Below are 25,360 nucleotides of genomic sequence, written 5' to 3'. Positions count from 1 at the left end.
TCTTGCAGTCTATCATAGTTGCAGATTTCTCTGGCTCGTTCTCTAGGACCACTTTAACTTTTTTTAGGCGGAGGTAAGTGCAACACTCTAACTCTTACTTATCAAATGCAAAATTTGATATGGAAAACAAGAAACCAGTTTTTCGATGTTAGATTGAAAATCGAATTTTTGTTAGAACGTAAGTTCTTTTAAACGGTTTTTATTTTTAATCAATTTTATGCAGAAAGTGACTGCTTGCAATCAAAATACATATAACGTTGAGTGAGGAATGACAAGCCAAGCTTGCTTCTCGTTACGATAAGAATAACATATAACGTTGAGTAAGGGATGACAAGCCAAGCTTGCTTCTCGTTACGATAAGAGTAAACTTGATTCTAGGAAATTTAATTTCAGAAAAAAAATGAGCTGCCAACTATCTCTTGAAGGGAGAATTAAAGTTGTTCTTCTCTATGCCAAATTTGAGAGTTCTGAGCAAATTCAACGAGAGTGGAGAAAACAGCTCGGCACGCAGCCACCCTCCAAGCCAGCGGTTCTAAGGTTGGTTGACAAGTTCAAAGAGACAGGCAGCGTTCATGATCGAGAGAAATCGGGCCGGTCTCGCTCAGCTGTGACAGAAGAGGTAGTCGAAAGAATAACTGAGCAGCTCGTGAAAACGAGCAATCTCTCAATTCGAAAGGGCGCTACAGCTCTGGGCATGAAACAGACCAGCTAATACAATGCCGTTAAAGAGTCACGTCTTCGACCCTTCAGACCAAGCAAAGTCCAAGAGCTTAGTGAAGACGAATGAATGGAGTTATAAATCGTCACAACAGCAGCTACTAGGCCTACTCTAACCCGCATGAAATACTCCAGGTCGGCACATCTAAAGAAGGACTTATGGTGTGGTATGGAATTTTTTCAGGTGGATTTATTGGACCATACTTCTTCGATGGTTCTGTCACTGGTAGTGCGGTCGGTTGATGTTTTTTGACGTAACAATATTTCACTGCCGGACACCAACAAATCCTTTTGCACAACTAAAGGTTATATATTCCTGTATGTAAAACAATCGAGACACAAGCCGTTAAGCTAATAAAATTTGTTTAATTGGTCTTTAAAGATAAGAAAGATTTGTGTCTTATTGACGCCATTATATTACGTTACGGTCGTAATAATACCGAATTCGGAGGAATAATGGACGAATAAATACAAACGTGGCAGGTTGTTAACGATTGAACTTTGCAATGACATTGCAAATGGTGGACGCTTTTTATTAAGGACTATAAATAATTTTTTAAAGAGTGAAAAAAGAAAAATCAATAAATCAGGAGAAATTTTACTTTAGTTTTTCAAAAATAAAATCAATTATAAAGAAAAAACGAAATACCTAAAAAAAAAAAAAAAAAAAAAAAAAAGAACGAACGAACGAACTATTTGAAAGAATATAAAATAAACAGAATATAAAGTAACGAAAATAAAAGTAAACAAATAAAAGTTTAAAAATTAATGAAAAAAGAAAGGAAACATTCGAAAATTTGAGAAAACTCGGGATAACAAGATTTTATATGTTTTTACTTTTTTATTATATATATATTTTTTTTATATTTTATTGTTTTTTACTTTTTCATATTTTGTTAGTCAACCCATGAGCCTTTCAAAAGAAATAAATTTGAAGTGTTCCACAGTTCGAAAATTCCAGGTTCCAAACATAAAACTAAAATCACTGATCTTAAACATGACTCCAACTACTTTTGTAAAATGTATGTAGCAAGTCAAAAGCGCCTTGACATTGTTTTTGATCGGTATGTCCCAAAAAGCTTGAAGTCCGAAACACGGGAAGATCATGGATTAGGGCAACGCATAAATGTCACAATGGGTACACTTATTCCAAAAAAGTTTGACAAATTCGTATCTGTGGACTTCAATAAGACGCAACTGTTCGGTCTTAATTCCAGATTCATTTTAACGCAATCAGTAGTTGGAAAAGTTTTTATTTGTACCATTGAAGAAGCTGCATGTGCCAGTCAACAAGATTTAGATGCCATGTCGCCATGTAGTGCTGAAGAGGCAGATGGCCGTCTTTTGCTCCATGCTAATCATGCACTGAAAAATGGTAACTTAACTATAGCTATACGCACTGTGGACTCCGATGAGGTCGTTATGGCTCCCTCTGTGTTTAGCCAGATGATTGGAGTGAAAGAGTTGTGGATTGATTTTGGAGTTGGAAAAGGAAGACGAATGATAGGAGTTCATCATCTACATTAACACATTCCAGATGGTGTATCATCAAATTTACCATTCTTCCATGCCTTCACTGGATGTGACACAGTATCAACATTCTGTGGGATTGGAGAACGAACGGCATGGAAAGCGTGGATGAACTACCGAGTAGTTGATGCTGCATTTCACAACCTTTCAACGTCAGAATCAAAAATTGATATCTTAACTGAAACGGCAATGAAGGCCATTTAGCGATTTGTAGTATTGATGTACGATCGATCATCAACCGCTGCTGGCGTTAACGAATGCCGCCGTATTCTCTTCACCATAAAGAATAGAGCAATTGAAAACATTCCGCCGACTGCAGACGCTCTTCTGCAGCACTCAAAGAGAGCAGCACTGCAGACACACTTATGGAAACAATGCTTGTTTGCTGTTACTCCTGGATTTGTACCCATTGAATGGGGGTGGAAAGATACTGCTGATGACTGCTATACACCACTTTGATGCACTCTGCCGGAGGTTTTTCGACATTGCCAGGAACTAATTCGTTGTTCGTGCAAAACTGAGTGTAAAAACTGTTCATGCAAATGACATGGTTTACCGTGCATTAAGCTGTGTGCATGTAACAGCTGTTGTTACAAAGAAACAAATGGTGATTCATATGAAGAGCAGGAAGTTGAAGAAGACCCGGAATTCGACCATGTTCTCCAGATCTCCTTCCATGACGAATTGTAATCCAAAAGTGTATTGTAAGTATGTAAATACTTGAAAACGTTATTCTGTTTACAATACTGCTATTATACTTTATCAATTCCCTCTACCATAACACTAAAGAAGTTCGTTTATGTCTTATTGGCGACCAATGCTTACTCACTTTTTAATTTTTAATTTTAACACATCTAACAAGTTTTGAGATTTGTCTTATACTTTCTATATAAAAACGATGAGTCATGTAATTGTTTGATCAGCTTTCCAGTGTGTTGTTTTTCCATAATTGTTAACGATACCAAGACCTCATTATTTTAAGATGCTTCCTCTGCATATTGTCAACTCCTTCCTTACTCACTGACATTGTCATAGTCCTTTATCACTGTTATCTTTTAATTGATTTCATTTAGTATTTACTGCAACTTACTTGAAGTATATTGCTTGAATACTGTGAGCATGTAGATAATAAATGTGACATTATTATAATGTGATGATAAACAAAGCCATAGAATAACCATTATTTGATGATTTATGTTTCAAGAGATGTCTGTCATTAACTGGAGAATTACAAGAATCTTTGAATCCTGATGCTTTATTTCTTATCGATTATACTCGGTTGTTGCTGACAAGTGAACGATTTCATTGTCAATAGACTTTTTATCGGCAAGAACCAAGAGCATTTAACAATTTCATTAACGAAGTATGTATGTATCATGAACTTTAATGTATTATTACTTATTCATTTCCATATGAATATGAGTTTCTTGTTACATCATCGAACAAGACGGCGTTTATTTTAAGTAGATGTCACTACTAGTTCTAAAGTTATGACCATTTAAAAAATTTCAAGATGGCCGATGGCAGTCATCTTGAAATTTCAAAACATTTATTTCAGCCAGTTTTATGTAACTTTTCTCTTAGAACAAATCAACGTTTATTTGAAGTGGATATCACTACTGGTTCTACAGTTGTGACCATTTAAATAATTTCAAAATGGCCAATGGCAGCCATTTTTCTGTAGCTCATACCGTCCACTATCACTATGCAAGTTACACGCTGGTGTCCAGAAGTGAAATATTTTTATGATAGCCAGCTGCACTATGGCAAGTCCTATCTGGAAATGCTTAAGACAAATGTATGACCTAAAGTTAAACAGCGTTGTCTCTACTTTCAACAGGTTGGAGCGTCTTCCGACGCATGGCTCGATCAAAAGTTCCTTGGTCATTGGATCGGCAGACGAGGCCCTATCGAGTGGTCTGCGCGTTTTCCTGACCTAACTCCACCAGACTATTTCCTTTGGGGCTACTTAAAAGATATAGTATATAGGAACAAACCCTCTACACTTGTTGAGCTACGCAGTCGAATCGAGTAAGCCTGTGCGGAGCTACAGCCATCAATGTGCGAGAAAGTATGCAGAAGTGTACCTGATCGATTGAAACTCTGCATAACGGCAGAAGGAGCTCATTTCGAACATTTTCTCTAATTAGATATACTATCGATAGTTCTACTTTAAAATAAAATACATATAAACCGATTATTTTATTTCTTCATTTAAATATATTTCATCAAAGACTTAAACCGACTTTACGAACACGCTGTATAAAATAGAAAAAGAACTTACTTCATTGCAAAATGCAAACAATATACAGGGTGCGCGCGGTATTTAACTACCAAATTTAAACACTTCGCTTGCAGCCTGCACGATAAATTTATTGATAAATATATATTGATAAATATATATCGATAAATTTATTGATAAATATAAATTTATATTTTATTTATAGAAAAAAAAAAAAAAGCAACTTAAGTTGCTTTTTTTTTTTTTTTTGAAAAACTTTTGTTTTAATTGTTTTTAAAAACTTTTGTTTTAACTGCTTTTTTTTAAGACTTTATTCGTGAAATAATATTTTTTTAAATGGGTTCAAAAAATCAATTTTTAACACCACAGTTGTTAAAGAGAAAAAATGTGTTAGTTGCAATTTACGGTGGACATGATAATTTCAGATTGCAAAGTTCTTAAAGTGGACAAAAGTTGAATTTGGAGGATGAGAAAAGAGCTTGAAGAATCTGAAGCCATAGTTGAGAGACCAACTTATAAGCAATAAGTGTAATTGTATCAAAACTCCTGAACTCGTGGCGAAAGTCCAATGAATGATTGAAATTTACCCTGGTAATTCAATAATGTTAATTGCTCGTGTCTTGAGTAGGTCTAAGTCAATGATTAGGACCTGTGTGGCAGAAGACTTATGGTAAATATCAAACAACATAAGAAAAGGCCAGCTGTTAACCGAAAACGCTAAAGAACTCTATAAAACTGCTTAACAAATTGAAGCACCCTTTGCAGCCGGGCATGATCTAGTTCTTCTCTGATGAAAAGCTAGGACTTAAAAAAAAACAACCAGAATAACTGTTGGTTTACTTTGTGGCCCAAGGATGTAATCAAGGTTATGTAAATAAAGTTTCTAGCTACTGTCATGGCTTTCTCCTCAGAATGTGATATCATACCACCCTACTTCTTTTCCAAGGGCTTGAGAGTAAAAACAGACGAGTATTAAAAGGTTCTAAAGAAACATACATTGGCCTAAAAATAAAATATTTTTTGATTCAAAACGAAGAAGCAATTAGTAGTCTTAAGTTTTGGGTTGAACATTGAAAGGTAACAACTTGAAAAATCTTTCAATACTTTTTCACATAGAGGAGACCGGGGGTAGTTGGCTACAGGGGTAAGTTGACACAATGCGTTTAACTTTGGAATTTTCCACCAGAAATTTCCTAAATTCACATGGAAGCTTCCCACTTAACAAATTCATCTTTCAGTGAATATCAGGGCAATAAGCGCATGCGCATAGAAGCTATGGCGATTTTTGTGTTTTTTTTACTAATTTTGTAACTTTTGTAACTTTATTACTTTTTCAATTTTAAAAAGCAAAAGTATCAGCTACAAGTAAACTCGAATAGATATAGGTGTTGTATAATTCACTCTAACCAGTCAAATTTTTTCTGTTTCTCAATATTTTGCGTTTTTGGGGATTTATAAGCCATTTTGTGAGCAAAAAGCTTATAGAGCTAGTTGGCACAATGATTGCAGGGCTAATTGGCAACATATGCCAACTTTCAACTTTTCGCATTAGCCATAAATTCACTTAAGTTATATAACACTAGAGATCTACAGACATGAGAAATTATGAAAGAAAAGTGGACAGGCCTGTAAATTATGAAAATGTTACAAAAAATGCTGTTGATGCAATTTTTATAGAATAAAAATCTATTCGATCGACTCAAGGGCAATAAAAGTTTAAAAAAATTTTCTTTGATAAAAATTATCAAGAGCTTTCATAAAAAACATGCGCTTGAAATAAAAGCTTAACACGTTGACTGCCAATAGGATTTTCGTAAAATGTCTAAAAATTATTTTCACGTTTTAGGTTTAATTTAAATAGAATAGGTCAAAATAAAAGTATTTGATTTGTTTTGAGATATTTTTGAAGTGATTTTTGTGTCCCCCACCGGTGGCCGACAAGGGCAGAATGACAAGCTAAAGCTAATATGTCGTGTCGGCCACCGGTGGCGGACGCGGCTCAATTGGAATACCCCGGTGTCGGCCACCGGTGGCTGACACGGCGGTCAACGTGTTAATGTTGCTAAACTTTTTATATGGTGTGCCAACTTACCCTGAGAGTATATAAAACTTACCCTGGGCCGGGGTAAGTTGGCACATATTTCTTTTTTATTGGAGGCCCTTTTTGGGCCACCAATTATTTTCTTTTTTAATGTTTGACACTTGAACATGCTTGACAAATTCATATTCTTTTAAACTGAAATTTGATATCCTCAAAAAAGTTAGGCAATCAATGTTTTTTATTGCTTCTATATTGTATAATTGAATATATATCTTGTTCAACTCTCAATTTTGTTTTTTAAAAATTATCATTAAAATGCTAATAACTAATCATGTTTTCAGTATAAAATATCAGCTGTTTTTGACGGAGTTGTTCTTCTAACAAACCAATTTTTATTTAATTCAGTAAAAGAAAATTTGGGGCCATACTAGGTACAAACAAAACATTGTTATTACCTAATTGTCACAAATTATATTACGTGTTTTAAATTTCTTAAAAATAATAAATTTTGATGAATGCCTTTAAATTGATTTATTTGTCATAATTCATATTATACCCACGTAACATTTGTAAACTTACGGTATTGGCCCAACGTGCGTTTTACTGCCGGCAGCCATATATCTATTTATTGCTGGCATACGGCAAAGGCCCAATGTATGCTAAGCTGTCGGAAATAAATTTATTCAATATATCGCATCGGCCATGTGCATGGTTTACGGGCGGCAAATCGTGTCGATTTAGTGATGGCATTTTGTATTGGCCCGGCATATGCAAGACTGACGGCAAAGAATCTGTTTTACTGCCATCAGTTGAATATATCGGGCCGATGCCTAACGCCAATAGTAAAACAATTTATAAACCAAAAGTATTGAAAATATTGAAAAGTATTAAAAATATTGAAAATGATTTCGCGAAATCATTGTGATATGATGAAGTAATTTATAATTTTGCCTCGAAAAAAGCTCAAAAATTTTATTTAAGTTAGGAATTGTTTATGCTGCGGTTAGTTAGCAAAAAATGAAATAAAGTTAAAGTAGCTATAAAGGCATAATGTACTTTTTTGCTTCTATGCTAAGTATATATATGAAGCGAAATCTATAAGGGCGCCAAAAAAGGTTTTGTTCCGAACGGCTTGAAGGCTCTCGGCGGCCCTGCCAATGATATATGTCTGCCTAATATTTCCTCAAACATTACTGGGTTACAAAGTTATACAAACACCGATTACAACTATGTTGATATTGCCGATTTTTCATCGCAATCAGACTTAGATTGTCTTTCAAGTTCGGATAATGAAAGCAAAGAATTTTTTTTTGCAAGAGAAGATTGTCTATCATCGGATCTTGGTCAATGGGCATTAAATAACAATATTAATAGTTTAGCTTTAAAACGTCTTTTAAATATATTGCATCCTCTTCATCCCAATTTGCCAAAAGATCCTAGAACTTTACTACACACTAAACCAGTTAGTAACATTGTTTTGTGTTCTAGTGGGGGCCAATATTATCATTTTGGCTTGAAAAACTCAATTCTTTATCAGATTAATACTGGAAATATTAAACTTACTGAACAACATAGGCTTCTCCAAGTAAAAGTTCACATCGATGGACTATCTATATACAAAAGTTCAAACTTTCAATTCTGGTCAATATCAGGGATAATATGTGAATCAAAATGTAAATTACCATTTATCATTGGACTTTATGCAGGACCACATAAACCGCAAAATATTGACGAATACATGAATGATTTTGTGAATGAATTTTTACAACTTCAAAACATTGGATTTAATGTAAATGAAAAACATATAAATGTTATCATTCATTGTGTTCTATGTGATGCTCCTGCACGAGCCTTTGTTAAATGTATTAAAACACATAGTGGATATCATTCATGTGAAAGATGTAGCCAACGGGGTGTTTATGATTTTCATAAAATAATATTGCCAGAAAGTAATTCTCCATTAAGGACTGATGCGGCATTTAATGAACACATAGATGAAGATCATCATATAAGAGATGTTCCATCACCATTGCAAAAACTTAACCTAGGTTTAGTTAGTCAATTTCCTCTTGACTACATGCATCTGATTTGCCTTGGTGTTGTTCGAAGGTTGATTTTTTCCTGGCTTTCAGGTAATTTAAAATGTTGTTTGCCTGTTGCAACTGTTCAAAATCTTTCAAGTGCATTAATTAGTTTGCAAATTTGTATACCTTGAGAGAAAGCCTCATTCCTTAAATGAAATTAGGCGATGGAAAGCTACAGAGTTTAGACAATTTCTTATTTATACTGGACCTGTTGTATTAAAACAGTTTCATGATCCTGCTGTCTATAATCATTTCATGTTACTTTCAGTTGCCATATTTTGTCTATGTCATCCAACTTTATGCAGGGAATATTGTGCATATGCTGATAGTTTGCTAAAATATTTTGTTAAACATTCTCAGTTGTTATATGGATGCCAGTTTCTTGTGTACAATGTGCATTCCTTAATTCATTTAGCCTCAGATGTTGAAAAGTATGGCTCATTGGACACAATTAGTTGTTTTCCTTTTGAAAATAGTTTACACAAGTTAAAGAAATTGGTACGTTCATCTCGTCTTCCTCTACAGCAAGTTATCAACAGACTCACAGAAAGAAATAATAGTTATACACAGCCAAATTGTAATGATTTTCCTATTTGTAAAAGACAACAATCTAATGGTCCTATTCCTGAAAAATACAATTTTGTTGAAGTTAAACAGTATATGGTGTTTCATACCAGCTTATTTAAGCTCTCTATCTCTAAGCCGTGCGATAGTTATGTTAATATTGACAATATTTATGGAAAAGTTATGAATCTTATACAAGTAGATAAAGAGTTTTTTGTTGTCTTTAATGGTTTTTGTGACTTATCTTCCTTTTTTGAATATCCACTTCCTTCCAGCAGTATTGGAATTTACAAAGCTACTAAGTTATCAAACACTCTCAGTGTTGCTCCGCTTTCCAGTGTAAAAAAATGTATATGCCTACCAAGTGGTTGTAATTATATTCTTATACCTCTTTTACATAATTGAATAAAAAGCTTTGTATTTAGTTTTACTATATAAACTACTAAGATTTGTATACTCCACATAAGTATAAATTGTGCACATTCAATTTTGTTTACTTTTTTTTAAATAAATTTTTCATAGACTTTTTTTATATGTATTTAAAAAAAAACATATATGTATTTAAATATTACATTTGGATACAAATATGTTTTTTATATTTACCAATATATAAATATTTTTTTAAATATTTGTATTCAATTTTATACAAGATTTAATGTTCGTTAAAATATATAAAAATGTTTAATAAAAAATAGGGAAAGATGAAGTAAATTAGGCAGAGATAAAACACTTGTCAACTAATGTACACTTGTGTACAATGGTACTTAAAATATTAGCGTATTCTTTTTATACGTATATATATAAAATGTTGCAGTATATTTTTATATTTACAATTTTATATTATATTTATATAAAGAATTAAATATACACAGTTTAAAGATATCTTTATGGTCTGTTGTGTTTTCTCCTGACACAGCCGAAGTTGAGGTGGTGCCTTCAACTTGGATTACTTCAGAAAAAGGCATTGTTTATTGTAAGTGGCCGACTACATTAACATGTCGTAATCTAAGGGATGGTGTCAAGAAAAGGATAAATCCTGAGCAATCTTGGATGTTATACAAGGTTATAATAAAATATCATACAGGTTACTAGTTTATAACATTGTAAAAAATATACAAATTTATAGAAATAATTTATGCTTTTTTATATCTAGATTGTTGTTATAGTTTGATATAAAAAAATATTGAACAAATTTGCCAGTGATAATAATAAGTTGTATTTTAATTGTTTTTAGATGATTATTTATTAGCGTGTGAAAAGTGCAAAAAAGGTGAGCGTGTGTCTGATCTTACAAGCTCTGGATTATCAGAATCAGAGAATCTTTCAACCAAAAATAGGTACTTTTTTGTTATAGTGAACACATATCTTGGTTTTATATTAAAGTATGTTTTCCTGGTATTATAAATTGTAGTGCAAAAAACCTAATAATAAGATTTGTGTCATTTATTATAAATATATTATGCCTTTATGTCAATAATATATTTAAAGGCAAAACAACAAAATAAATAAAGGATAATTAATTATTATTACAGGAAAAGAACAATAAACTATTTTGAATTTGAAAGCAGCAGTAGCAGTGAGTATAGCAAGAATAACAAGATTAACATTAAAAAAAAGAAACTAACAAAACTTCCAATGCCAGAAGCTATAAATTTGCCTCAGGGATCAAATTCTAGATTTATCGAAGGTAAATTTATTTCAAACATTAGTATTTTTTTTCCAATAAGTAATTTAAATAAATATTATATATATGAAATTTTGATGCATAAATAATGTTCCTCCACCTGCATTCTTATTACACAAAAAAAACATATATGTCCTTTAGGTGTGACTCCATTGGAATCTTATGCTGACATCTCCCCTATACAGCAATGTAGCTCGAGTACTTCAAAATCAGGTCTTAATAATATATTATTTTTTATATAATTTAGTTTTTTGAAATTGATTAATCAACTGATTTAGCAATATCATGCCTAGGAGTGTTGCTACAGCCGACTGATGATTTAGGTTGGGGCAGTAATAAGTTTTTTGGCATTATTCTTTGTATACTCAAGGGTCTAATGTTATTCTGTTTTCATATTGTTTAGTTACTGACTCATTTAAAGAAGTTAATGATATAATGGCATCAGGTATAGATGTTTAGTTTTAATTGATTTTTTATAATGTTGAGTTATGTAGATTTTTATATTATATATATATACAGAAATTATCAAAATTATATTCTAAATATTTTTTAATTTATATCTTGTTTTATTTGGAAAACTCAGCGATTTCAAACCAAAATTTACCAACACAGTGTGAAAATGTCAACAATGCTTTATCAAAAGAAAATCCGTATTTAAAAGGTACATATATCTTTATGATTAAAAGGTACATATATCTTTATGATTAAAAGGTACATATATCTTTATGATTAAGTTATTTTTTGTACTTTTCGTGGGTTAATTTCAAGTTTATGTTCTTTAGCTCTCTCACAAAATTTTGTAATGTTGGAGCAAATAAAAGCTCAAAATGATGTCATTATAAGCAATCAAATGCACCAATTTGCTAAACAAAATATGGAAAGTGGTAATGTAGCACTACCACTTCCAAATACTTTACAATTGCCCTTGGAGACTGTTGATCAGTTAATGCAGCTAGATGAGTTATGTAGCGATTGTGGTACTTACAGCAATTTGGTATGATTTAAAAGTTTAAGTTAATGTATGATTTAAAATACTCAATTTATAATCATATTATATAATTATTTTATATTTTAAAATTACTCTATGGTTAATAGGTTGACACACCCTAGATTCTCTCTCTTTTTTTATATTTTGTTAAAGAATTGTATTTCGGTAAAGAATTGACAATCAAAAATATGTGACAGTTTAATAAGCTTTGAATTGGGTTAATACATTTTAGGTTAACCTACTTTCCAAAGTAGGCGGCAGTGATGAGGCTGACGTGACAAAACGAATTATGAAACGTCTCATTACAACAAAGCTTGCTTGTCTTGTCAATTGGAAAGGTGTTTACGGAAAGCATGGTTTTGGAAAGTTGCGATTAAAATCGGTTGTTGAAGGTATGTACTTTTCTTATTTAAATTGCCATGACTGAATCTGTTTTCATCAAAATTTATGTCATTCATGTAAAACCATTGTTTTTTTGCAAGTAATTGTTATGAACAGAACTTGTTACATGGTACTTTACATTACATGTAGGTATGTGTGCAAAATTTTTAAACTATTCAAATATTTAATTATTGTACATCATTGTAAAGAGCTTTAAATCAGTATTACAATGGTGAAAATTTCATAAAAAACTAATCATTCTACTAAAAGTTATGCCCATTTAAGTGACAAAAATTCATTATAAGGAATGCTTAAGAAAACTGCAACCAACTTAAAAAATTAGCGTTTGGCTTACGGTGGTTTTATAATAGAACTTCATTGTTTAGTTTTTAGTGCATTACTTTGCCTCGGTTATATTTTTATTCAATTAATAACAGAAAAAAATTAATAGTGTTTAATTAAAAAAATTATTTTTATTAACTAATTAAAAAAATTATAAATAATAATAAGATTAATCAATTTTTATATGATTAAAAATTTTATTCATAAATTTATTTATTTTATATACTTTTTTTTAAAGATAATCCTTATTATATTATACTTTACTTTACATATATAGGCTGAAATATTAAAACGCCTAGTCTATTTGTTGCGTTATTATATATGTACATAGCCTTCTAGAAGGTAAACAGTGAACTGAAAGAAAATAATAACCTTTTTAATTATATCTATTTTTTGCAAGTGAAAAATATGACTTGAGGAAAAAGTCAGAAAAGGATGTAATTTGTGTAATAGCAATAGTTTTGGGGAAAAACAATGTCTGTTTTCCCCACCGTACCATTTTTATTACTCAAGCCACATAATTTTTTGACTTAAGCCATGATAGATACTTAAAAATACTAGAATAAAAATTGCTTAGTTACTTTGACAATTTGCGATAACATTTTCATGTTAGTATTTAAAGAGATGAAGACATGTATTTAGAAAAAGCGTTTCAGAATATCTTTTATATATCGCCTCGATTAACATCGATTAATACGCCCACCCCAATAAGTAAAAGATTTGTCTTAAAATATACTTCATAATATAAAATTTAAACTAAATTAATTGTGTTGCATATGCTTATTAATGTTTTTAATAGAATTGTGGCTATGAAAATAGCCTTGTTTTGAAGCAAATCTTGCATTGACATCCAAAGATAGAAAAAGTTGATCATTCAAGAATATCTAAAAAAAAAAAAAAAAAAAATAGATTTTTAAATAAATATATAGATCACCATAGCACAACCATTATTAATAGAGAAGGCATATGTCCTGAAAAATAAATTAGTATCTCATATGTTATAAATATGTTATTACTGCATAATTTAATCTATAAGTATAAATTTACCTCTTTCCTGACTTACTAAAGATCCATAGAAGCAATAGTCTATTTTTCAGTTTTCATGCTGTGAGTTAAAATCTAGCAATGACAGATAAAATACATCAGATATTTAAAATAATTACTAAAAAAACCCATCAAAAATTAGGGGAAAAAAGGTTTTTGTTTTAGGTTAAAAATAAATTAAAATAACTTCTGATGCATAACACATGCAATTAAAATAGAAATATTAATGTAACCAATTGGCTCAAAGCCAATAGTAAATGAGCTTTGGTTTCCCATAGCATGTAGCAACCAAGTCAACCCTGGTTGTTTGATGTCGGTAACTACCCGACTACCTAAAATAAGATCTGATACATAAAAACAATCAATGAAAGAATTATAAATCTTTTCACAATCTTATCAACAACAGCAAAATAAAGAGGGTGAGGGGCTTAATATACACATTAGACATTGAAAAAATATTGCTAACCAAGACACTTACCTAATATCTGTAAATGAAAATTATTTATGCAAGTATATAAACCATATTATGATTTACAATAACACATACCTTATTATAATCAATTTGCACATCATTTTTTATGATATTACCATCTTACCACTGATGATGTCTGCAGATAGTTGGTATTTGCTCATTCCATACTCAACAGCATCATCATCCTCATTCTCATTTGGTTTCCAATAAGAAACTATGTAAATACCACTGTTCTTCATTTAAATGCTAAGAAGTCTGCCAAAATATACATCTTGGCTGTTAGTGGCTTTATCAAACCTCAAGTGGCAAATAAATCTTCCAATAGCAGTTCCAATAAGAATTTCTTCAATATTAGAAGCCTCATTATTTTCTAAGTCAGGAAATATTTCTTTTATCTGATTAGGCATACAATTTTTTAAAAATTTTTCTATTTTCCTCTGCTCTTTGTCCTTTTTATTTTGAATTTGGTCAGCCATACGCTTTATAAGTTCTGACATCATTTCTTTATGACATTGTGCATTTGCAAATCGAGCTTTTCTGGTATTAGAAATAGCCCATAATATTAGTTTGTTTTGAATATCAGTAGGCTTTTTGGAGAGTAGAGCAGTTGTTTTGTTTTTACAAGCACGAAGTTTTGAAGAAAGAAAACAAAGCGTGGCATTTGGAGCTTTTTGCTTTGCAGCACTAAACATACCCATAAGTTCTTCTGAATCAATGTTGTGAAGCCTTGCTGATTTAGTCTGGTTCATAATTTGATCATTAGAACTCATGTTGAACTGACGCTTGTACTGCCTGTCAATGACACTAACAACAGCTTTCAGACATTCAGCTAATGTTTTATTCATTTCATCAGTTACTGGGCAAAAGCTGATTATTGAATCAAAAACAGGATCTATAATAATATTTCCAAAAAAATCAGTTTTTTGTTTAATTAGATTTAGAGGATCCTTGCTGCTTTCAATAAGAGTGTTCCGAACATTTTTGACTACCTGAATGCCAGATATGTAGTCAGATCCCTGATCTGGTCTGATATAAAATTTTGTCATCCAAAATTTTGTTTCCAATTAAAGCTAGGGCACATAACTCACGGATACCTGAAACAAAAAATTTATAAACAAACCATAGTATTAGTCTCACATGTGTGAAAAAGAATGTGTAGTCTGTTCCCTCTGTAGCGTGGTAGCAGTCCTCTGGGCAGCTTGTGTTGGTCCAAAAAGGATACAAAACCCTTTGGGTCACCTTTAAATAACATAAAGTAATTATTTTAAAGAGCATAAGGAGCATGTGAAATAAGAAACATTTATATGCTAATAAAAAAAATATTTTAGATTTATTTATCTTATTTCACAAAATTACGTTGTATTAAAGTAATAAAGTGGGATTAAGATTATACATGTACCTTTTGCATCCTTGTAGCGAAGTTTGTTCAGCTGTAAAACAATATTTGCTGCAATGCAGTCTCTTCCAAAAAGTTTTCCTTTAGAGGTCTCTAATGCTTTGAGTGAAGACTTGCACGAACTAATCATTGTGTCCAAGGGGTGAAGGTGACAGTTTAGTTCATTTAATGATTTCTGCCAAACAAGGTTTAACTTAGTAACTGTCGCATGGTTTGTTGCTACTCTGTCACTCATTGTGTTAGTTATGTTTCCAATAATAGTATTTTGCACATCAGTGAATTGTAATTGGTAGAAGTCACTATATAACTTGGCAAGATTATCAACAGATTTTGTAATGTGGCTCTGATAGTCGTAAGCTGTACCTCCAGGAAGTTGATCAATAGCTACAACCATGCATACTGATTCTGTTGTTAAGTGCACAACATTTACATGAACACCTTCCTGTGTTGTTGCATCAAAACCAAGTGTCAGATCTTTTGTTGAGAAAGCTATTTCAGCGGTCAGTAAGTCAGAAATTACACATCGCATCATTTGTTCCACAGTTGTGCGATGTGGAATGTGACTAAATCGATAGCCAGTGTGTTCTCCAATTTTACTGAGCAGAGTTGGAACACTTTGTGTAGGAACTTGGCATACAAGCATGTCATATATAAGTGCTCTAATATCTGCTGAGTAGCATTTATCATTTTTGGTGTTTTGTGTTATTTGTTGCATTTTCTCCACTTTTTCCTGTAAAATCAGTATGTCATTTTGCAGTACAAGAATTTCAGAGTTTTTGTCAGCAAGTTGTTGGCTTAACATAGCCTTTTGATAAGATAATTTGCTTTGGGTAAATGTCAACTGTTGTTTTAAAATAAAAATGTGATTTTGAAGTTTCTTAAACTGTAAATTCAAATACTTTTCCTTTAATTTTTTTCGAAGGTTAAGGATTGTCTTTTCTTTGATAACTTGATTTAGATATTTAAATTGGTATGGCCGGGCCTTTGACTTTTCTCTTAACTCTTTTATATCCTCTTTATGTTTTCGTTTTTTATTTGCCATTTCATTTGCCAAAATGGTTAACCTCTTTTGCAAAACTTTTTTCCTAGGACTCAACTGATCAGCTCTCAACCTGGGTAGTAATGGTTCATGAGAAGAGCTTATTAAAGTGGGACCAGATAAAGAAGGAATTAAGTGATTTCTATTTGATACAGATAGAACACTGATGTGTTGAGAAGATAAAATAGAAGAACACGAAACAATATTACTTGAGCTTGTGGTTGAATGCAATGGTTGTGGCATAGCAGATATTGATTTTTGGTATGCAAAGAACATGTTGCAGATATTAATAAATTGTTTAGAATCCCTTGAAAAATTACGTGCATAGAATTTGGATCTATTTACTAGTTGCACAATCTGACTTTTACATATTTTGAAATTAAAAAGTTTATTGACTATTTCAACAGTTGTTTTAATTGACTCATTGTTGGATATGAATATATTTAATATATGTCCATTTCTACAATCAATATTTAAATGAGTTGGCATTGTAAAGTTAAAAGCTAAATAATTTTTTGCTTCACCATAAAATAGATGATTCTTTTTAGGTCCCATAATGCTCTAAAAAAAAGCTAAAACATGCAACAGAAAAAAGTCAAATATACAAAATGCTCATAATCGTGAATCCCCCCCCCCCCCCCCCCAACCACTACAACAGAAGAATATTTGGTACCTTTACTGCGTGGAAAAATAGAATATGAGCGTGTCATTATTTTTTAATGAAATTTGGCAGGTACATAGAAAATAGATATATAAAATTGATCCAAAAGTTAGAAAAAAAGCCCATCATGCCTTCAATGTCAATTCACTTCCAGAACAGGAATGAAGTTTTCAATAACAATGAAATCACTAAAAACGTTAGTAACTGCAAAAAAAAAAACAAATTGCAACAAACTTACAACACTCTACTTTTAAAATATTATCTAAGTGAATATAAAATTCTAAAAAAAAGACGAGAAAAATCCATTCTTACGACACCTACCTCAAGCACGCGGTGAAAAAATGGTCACCGATTTTATCTTTAAAATCGGTGCCGTATATCGCAGATACGCACGTACCTATTACATGTTACCCGAGTTTATATTTTGTTAATTTTGGCTTTCACTCAGATGCCGTCCGCCAAAGCCCATCTTCGAATAATGCAAAAGATGCATCTATCGATAAAAATATTCAAAACTGGCTTCGACAAGCTGTAGATAGAGATGGTGGCCGTCATTGACGATATGAAAAATCAAAAACTAAACAGACAACTAATGCTTTATTACCTTGAAAATACTATATTGTTAAATTAATATTATTTAATTTTGTAATTAAGTTTTGTAAGTAAGTTAGCTTTATTAAATTTATTAATTTTATTTGTTAATTTTTTTTCTATATCATACTACTAAATTTCGCAAGAGTTAGTTTGATGAATTTTAAAACTAAAAAATTAAAAAGAATTTTTTTCTATCTGCCCAATGCAAGTTTTGTACCAGCGGAATATTCCAAACTGGCGTATGCCAGTTTGACCATCAGCCCAACGCATGTTTTAATATCAACGTATACAAGTTTTACTACCGGCCTTCTGCAAATGTTGCTATTGGCCCAATGCTAGTTTTACTGTCGGCCCAGCGCAAGTTTAGTGCTTTTTGCCGTTTCTGGACCGGCATTGGGCCGATAATCAAAACGATACAGGACCAATGCCGGTAGCCAGCACTGGGCCACTGTTTATGTCAGCGTTGGGCCAGCAGTGGCCCAATGTTAAAATGTTACATGGGATGTTCATATAATTTCATGGTATAAGTTATTCAGTTTTTTTTAGCACTAAATCTTGTTTTAGTGAACTAATTTTGATTAGACTAAAAAGTTAGTCGGCTAATTTTAGTTAGACTAAAAAGTTAGTCGGCTAATTTTAGTTAGATTAAAACTAACTTAACTCCCACCCCAACCAAAAACAAAGATAAATTATACCTTAAAAGAATGCGTAGCTTTTTTAAACTCAAAAAAGGAGTCTTCAGAAAAAAATTGATATTTGAGTAACGTATGTTTTTTATTGGTAAAAAAGCTGAACATGTTAGCATAAATGATATATCAAAATAAGTTGCTAAATTAGATAGTTTATAATTTTTCTGCATACTCATTTTGTTTTCAACTTAGCATATATTTGTAATGAGTACTACTTTTTCAAAAGGAAAATGCTCACTGACTGAGTGTTCCTTAGAAGCAGTATGGGGAAAAACTAAAGCTATATCATCTAATGAACTAAGTTGTTTGAAAGAAGCTTTTTTCAGTCTCCGAATTCACAAAAATATGTTTGCAGAGGATTATGTTATGACAAAAATAACTGCATGTACAATAGCAAAATACTTCCAAAAGAATAATGGGAGAGCATACTTAGTGGTTTTATAGGTTACATCCAACAAGACATAAATTTTCTATATAATTTATATACTTTCTTCATGAGCTTGATAAACAAACAGCATTTTTCCTTGAGTAGCACTGATTTGTATTATTTCATCAAAATTACTTTTATGAGAATCACTTAAATCATTTTTATGAGAATCACTTAAGTCATATATAAGTTTTAAATATGCAGCTAATCCACAAAAAATGATAAAATTTTACATGTTACGATATAGTTTCCATGCATATTTCAAATGATTTAAAATGTTTCATTAGAATAAATTGGTGTATCTGAACTTAATTCACCAATAACCCAGTGATAGATCTTTCTATTAATGCCCCCCCCCCCCCCCCAAAAAAAAAATCTCCTGAATCCTTCCACTTTTCTACTATTTGCTTTAGATTTTCTAGGTTTATATTAAGAATATTTAGTGTTGTATTTTATTTTCAATATCAAATTTTTAATCTTTTTATTCTTGATAAAACGATTTGTTTGAAACTGCATAGGGGAGAGAGGGGCACCATGAAACACTTTTGGTTTTTGTTTTGTAACTACATTTTTAAACACTTTTTTTTGAGCAATTAGTGCAATTTGTAGATAAATATTACACTTTCAAAATTAAATTCTTAAATTAATAAAATAAAAGAGGTCAAACTCATAAAAACTTATTGAGTAAAATTCGAATTTTGTATCAAGGTACCCCATAGGCAGGGTACCTTGATACAGTCTATTGGGCACCATGAAATAGGATAATGAAAAATTTTAAAATGTAGGAAAGCAACACAAAAAATTTTAAAATGTAGGACAGCAACACGAAAAATTTATACAAAAAAAAGAAACAAGTTATTCTAAAGACTCGTTATAATATTTTAAAATTAATAATAAGAATCATGTTCATCACTTAATAAATCACTTTCTGAAACATTTTTTTTCTTCTGATAAGATATTTGTTTCTTTATCATACTTTTCTTTTCTTTTAAATTGAGTACAGTTTTTGTTGGTGTATCTGTTGCTATTATGCTGCTAGCTTTCTCATGAGGTTTTCTTTTCTTTTTTCTTTCAGCGGCCTTTGGAAATACGTTAAACTGAGAAGGGCTTACGAAGTTAATAACTTTAGAATCATTGGCTTCACTTGTACTTGGCTCAGAATTGACAAAAGGCTCTTGAAGCTTTTCTATTGAGAGTAACAAATTATTATTATTCAGAGTTTCTCCAGTATTTGCTTTATATGTATTTGGATTGTTTCTATCAGTAACAACACTACATAAAAAATCTGCTTCTGAAAATACATTCTTGTCAAAAGGAGATATTCCACTTTTCCTAAATCCACTTTGAATGTTTGTAATAATAAATTTTTTTTCATATGCGATGTTAACACAAGATGTAATTTCGTAAATTATGCTTGGCACTCCAGGATGATTTAGAAGCCAAGATTTTACTGCATCATTATAATAAACTTTGAATGGAGCAAATACAGAGACATCTAAGGGTTGCATTTTGTGACTACTATGTGGTGGTATAGTAAGAATAGTAACACCATTATTCTTTGCAAGATCAAGAGCTTTTATAGATAAGTGGCTCTCGTGATTATCAAATATAAGTAGGAATGGATTTTCCTTTGACAAGAATGTTTTTGATATAAAATGTTGAATTACTTCTACAAATAACTCTGTATTCATCCATCCAGTTGGATTTGCAAGACCAAGAGATCCAGATGGTGCATTATTAAGCATAGTTGCTTAAACTTTCTTTGTGGGAATATCATTGCAGGTGGTATGGTAGCACGTGAGGCACTTATGAAATAACAACTTGTCACCAAAGTTCCACACTCTCTACTTGTCACAGAGTTAACTTGCTTGATGCCTTTTTTAGTAATTATTTTATTACATCTTTGTACAGTGGTGGTAGCTGTTTCATCCAGATTCCAAATGCGAAATCCATCACCAAAATTTGCTTCTCTTAAATACAGTGCCTCTAAATTAGCAAAAAACTTTTGTACATTGTAATTATTGAAAGATGCAATTCTTGACAAAGAACATCCTTCTTGCATTCGAATGCTTAAAGAATTCATTTCTTAATGAACACCCTCCTGTTAATACTAAATCAGCAGCTACCTCCATTGGGTGGTAATTTATTTCTCTACCCCCCTATATTTATTTTTGATTATGATAGAGAATTTTATGATTAAGAATCCTATAAAAACATAGACCTGAAAACCAAAGGAAAGTTCTCTATTTTGATGTTGAGGTGTCAAAAAAATGTACCAAAAACGCTAATATTCGCCATCTCTTTTGAAACACGACTAAGTTTATAATTAATGCCATAAACATGAAATTATTCATTAAAAAAACTTTATAGCCCGGTTTTTATTTCGCTAAAACATTTTATGGATAAATTTGTTGTGTATTTTCTTTTTATTTAAGTATTTTTTTCTTGAAAAAACTTCGAATTTCAATAAGTTTTTTTCTTATTTTCAGATTATATAGATTTTTTTAAAAATATATTAATGATTTTAGATATTACTATATACAAAAATGGCGCTACTGCAGTTTCTCCCCCCCCCCCCCTTTTTTTTTTTTTATTTTTGATTATGATAGAGAATTTTATGCTGATTCAGAAAAATATAAAAACATGGACCTGAAAATCAACGGAAAGTGCTCTATTTCGAAGTCAAAGTTGAAAAAAATCCCACTAAAAACCCTAATATTCGCCATTTTTTTTCAAAACGCTTTCATTTTTAACGAAAGTTAATTACCGTTACATTGCGCAATAAAAAGACCTGGTTTCCATCAGCCTTCGCATTACTATTTTAAAGTGTTATAACGAAAGTGTAATAAACGAAATGAAATTAATGGAAGATTTCAAATAAAAGTTGAACGTAGAGTGTGGGAATGTAGACAAACTGATGAATAATTATTATTGTATTGTACGCTGGTTTTTTTTATTAAAAAAAACGGTTTAAAGATGACATTTTCTAAATTTTACATGTGATAAAACAACTATGAACTAAGTTTCAAAAGTTCTTCTTTTAGGAAACAAAACTGCTGAATTCTTTTTTAAAATTCATTACAAAAGTACATTACTTGCAATATAGTTTATTCTCTAATAAATCAAAAAACGGCTATTTTCATTGCCACGAAAATTGCGCGAGATAAACATACTCTAACGACTTTTTTTAATGTAAAAACCATGCTATAAATGTATTGCTTTTGTCAGCTAAAAAATCATTAACTTAATATTCTCAAAATGGCGAATATTTGGGTTTTTAGTGGGATTTTTTTCAACTTTGACTTCGAAATAGAGCACTTTCCGTTGATTTTCAGGTCCATGTTTTTATATTTTTCTGAATCAGCATAAAATTCTCTATCATAATCAAAAATAAAAAAAAAAAAGGGGGGGGGGGGGAGAAACTGCAGTAGCGCCTACAAAAATATTAATCAAACGGGATATTCATCTACAACTTGGTTCCAAAAGTGAAAATAAGAATGTTCTTTAAAACATTGCGCCCACATAAATTCTGACAAATAATTGGGAATCATTTCTCGATTTATGGGTCCAAACATAGGAGGCAATATGGTAAAGAAGCAAAGCCAAATTTAAAGCTAATTGCACAGGGTTGTTAAGGAAATAAGTAACGGCAATGTCTCTACAAATTGATTCCAATCAACAACAGTTTTATTGCTACCAATTTCTAAATCCTTTTGAATGTCTTTTACTGAAAGGCCACAACTTTTTCCGGCGCTACGAGTCCGAATATAAATAAATACTATTTGCCAAAGTTTCGGCGCTACGAGTCCAAATATAGGTAATATTATTTGCCAAAGTTTCAGTTGAGATCTTTTAAAAAAACTCCCAACACGAATACTTATTTTCTTTTTGCATTGTATTTGCATGCATCTCCCAAATCTTTCCATCGACATTATCACTATTTTGTTCGTTGATCTGGATGTTACATCGAGGACAGATCATATTGATAGCAAGTAAACCAAACTCCCTGCACCAACGGATACACTCGTTATTATTGTTTTTAAACCTGCGACCAATTTCCGGTAAATTAACGCTATCAAACTCAATAATAGTCGGTCATCTAGCATTCGCCATTTTAATTTTAAAACAGAAATACAGAAACATATCTTACAGAGAGTCTTTTATAATTACAGAATTTTCATAAATACTGAATTTTCATTAGAATTTTAATTACTTTCAACTACAGAAACCAGGCGGCGTAATTAAATAGTGAAATTTTAAGTGTTATAAAAAAAGATGGCGAATATTAGCGTTTTTGGTATATATTTTTGACACTTTAACATCAAATTAGAGAACTTTCCTTTTTCAGGTCTATGTTTTTATAGGATTCTTAATCAGGATAAAGTTCTCTAAAATTCTCTATCATAATCAAAAATTAAAATGGGGGGGGGGGGGGGTTAGAGAAGTAAATTAGCGCCCCTCCATTGAATTACTCGAGAAGGTTCCAATACTAGTTTTTCTTACATAGCTCTTCATTCTAATCTAAAAGTATTAAAGCAATAACAAGGAGGCTTTATACTGTATAAAAATTCAATTCATGGTCATGCCATGATTTGATACCACGCTGAGCTTTGACATGTTCTGATTTAAATAATAAGTTAAACAATACATCTAGTAGTTACTGATTACAACTCAAAAAGATTTGTCACAATACTTTAATGTCGCTATATAATTGCTTTGTTTTATGGTGTCCATATCTCATGGTGCCCCATGAAACTTGAGCACCATGAGACATGGGTCATACATTTGACAAACAGAATTAAGCAAAACTCTTTTCATATGATTTGTATTAATATAAAACTCTTTTCATATGATTTGTATTAATATAAAACTCTTTTCATATGATTTGTATTAATATAAAACTCTTTTCATATGATTTGTATTAACTAAAATAGAAACCACATTAACAGAGCTTTTTGTTACCCTGTTTTATGTTACATTTTTGTTACCCTAACTAATAATTAGTTACAGTAAAATAAAAAAGTTCTTCAAGCATCATGCAATGTGATCAACAGCTAGAGCAAAAGTTTTGCGGATATCTGAAATAATTTCATGTATTTTTAACACGTGCCAATATTTCTAGTTTCTGTCAATATTAGTATGGATTTTAAGGTTATTGTGTGTCTAGCAGTTGTACATTGGTGTTTTAATGATATACGAAAATTTACAATGCGAGGTAAAGAGTTTACAGATGTGGAAAAAGCCCAAATAATTGCTTAGCGTAGAGAAAAAGTTCCTTTCAAAATAATAATGGAGCATAACAAGAGATCGAAAACCAGTGTTTTTAAAATTCTAGCACAAGCTAAAAATCTTCGTTTTAGAGTAATTCCTTCAAATAAAAAGCATAATCGTAGACCTAGATTAACTACTAAGGATACTGATGCATAGATTAAAAGAGAGAAGATCAAAAATCCCCGATTTATTGTTGAAAAATTGAAAAAAATGCACCTGTCATTGCATGGAAAAGAGTCAGTTAGAACAGTTTAAGATAGGCTTAAAAAAACCTAAGCTTACCATGTCGTATATCAGCGCAAAAACCATTGCTTACAGCAGCTATGGTTAAGAAAAGAATGAACCACCATCTTGTGGTCAAACAAAAATCACTTTTCGCTGATAAGTAGAGGTTAAATGCGAGTGAATTGCCCCCGCGATTCAAACCGATTTAATCCTAAATGCACCAAAAGAACTTTCAAATATAACGCGCATGTTATGGTTTGGGGTTGATTTAGTGGTAAACAGAGCAAAAGAACTCTTCCTAAAAATGAAACAATGAAAGCTGAACGCTATATAAGGTATTTAGAAAAAAAAACTTCTGAACCCTTTTGAACCTCATCAATAAACTTTCTTTAAGCAAGATAGCACACGTTGCCATATATATTCTTGAGCTAAGTATCTATTGAATCCTAGAAACTTATTGAGTATAAAGGTCTTGAGAAAATTAATTCAACAAATATAGTTTATAAATTAAGTTTTTTTTAGTTAATTGTCAACTTTAGAACAAAGACAAAACATAATTAAAAGAGTATACTATTTAAACAGAGATAGATAAGTTGTAATTTTTAGCTGTTATTTTTTTAGTAGATAATATTTTTTAGTAGTTAATTTATATATTTATAAAAATAAATTGATACAGAACACTTTCCTAAGTCCAAAAAATAACATATTTTTAAAAAAAGTTTTTGATGCATCCTAATATAAAAATATATCATCCTAACAAAAAAGAACTTTTAAACAAAAAATTTGAAATGACATTAAAGTAATATATCATCTAACCAAGAGGTTAAAGGTAAGATTTTTTTTGTTTAGAATTAAGTTTGGTGTCACAAAATTTTCTAGAATTTGATCTTTTCCTAGATGGAAGGTATTATCACACACTGGTCATAACCCTCTAAATTTAGGCAAATCTGGGCCTTGAAATGGTAAAGT

The 25,360-nt window shown here is 31.2% G+C and overlaps 1 protein-coding gene and 2 pseudogenes across 1 annotated transcript; 2 read left to right on the top strand and 1 right to left on the bottom strand.

The window, feature by feature from the left end:
- Nucleotides 1-7,432: 7,432 nt before the first annotated feature.
- Nucleotides 7,433-9,590, top strand: LOC149884906 (uncharacterized; annotated as a pseudogene).
- Nucleotides 9,591-9,918: 328 nt separating this feature from the next.
- Nucleotides 9,919-16,928, top strand: LOC149884905 (uncharacterized). The gene is made up of 10 exons (XM_090094585.1): nucleotides 9,919-9,928; nucleotides 9,993-10,262; nucleotides 10,413-10,515; nucleotides 10,711-10,865; nucleotides 11,004-11,075; nucleotides 11,266-11,307; nucleotides 11,446-11,523; nucleotides 11,645-11,856; nucleotides 12,083-12,242; nucleotides 16,575-16,928. The coding sequence occupies exons 1-10, from the start codon at nucleotides 9,919-9,921 to the stop codon at nucleotides 16,583-16,585; spliced, it is 1,113 nt and encodes a 370-aa protein (XP_089950711.1). The 3' UTR covers nucleotides 16,586-16,928.
- Nucleotides 14,374-16,613, bottom strand: LOC145180961 (uncharacterized; annotated as a pseudogene).
- Nucleotides 16,929-25,360: the final 8,432 nt, after the last annotated feature.

The sequence above is a fragment of the Hydra viridissima genome, unplaced genomic scaffold, assembly GCF_058129835.1.
Source record: "Hydra viridissima isolate aposymbiotic clone 2 unplaced genomic scaffold, HvirCarnegie_v1 scaffold_8, whole genome shotgun sequence".
Taxonomy (NCBI): Eukaryota; Metazoa; Cnidaria; class Hydrozoa; order Anthoathecata; family Hydridae; genus Hydra; species Hydra viridissima.
The sequence above is the reverse complement of the archived record's forward strand: the minus strand, read 5'-3'. Positions and strand labels throughout refer to the sequence as shown.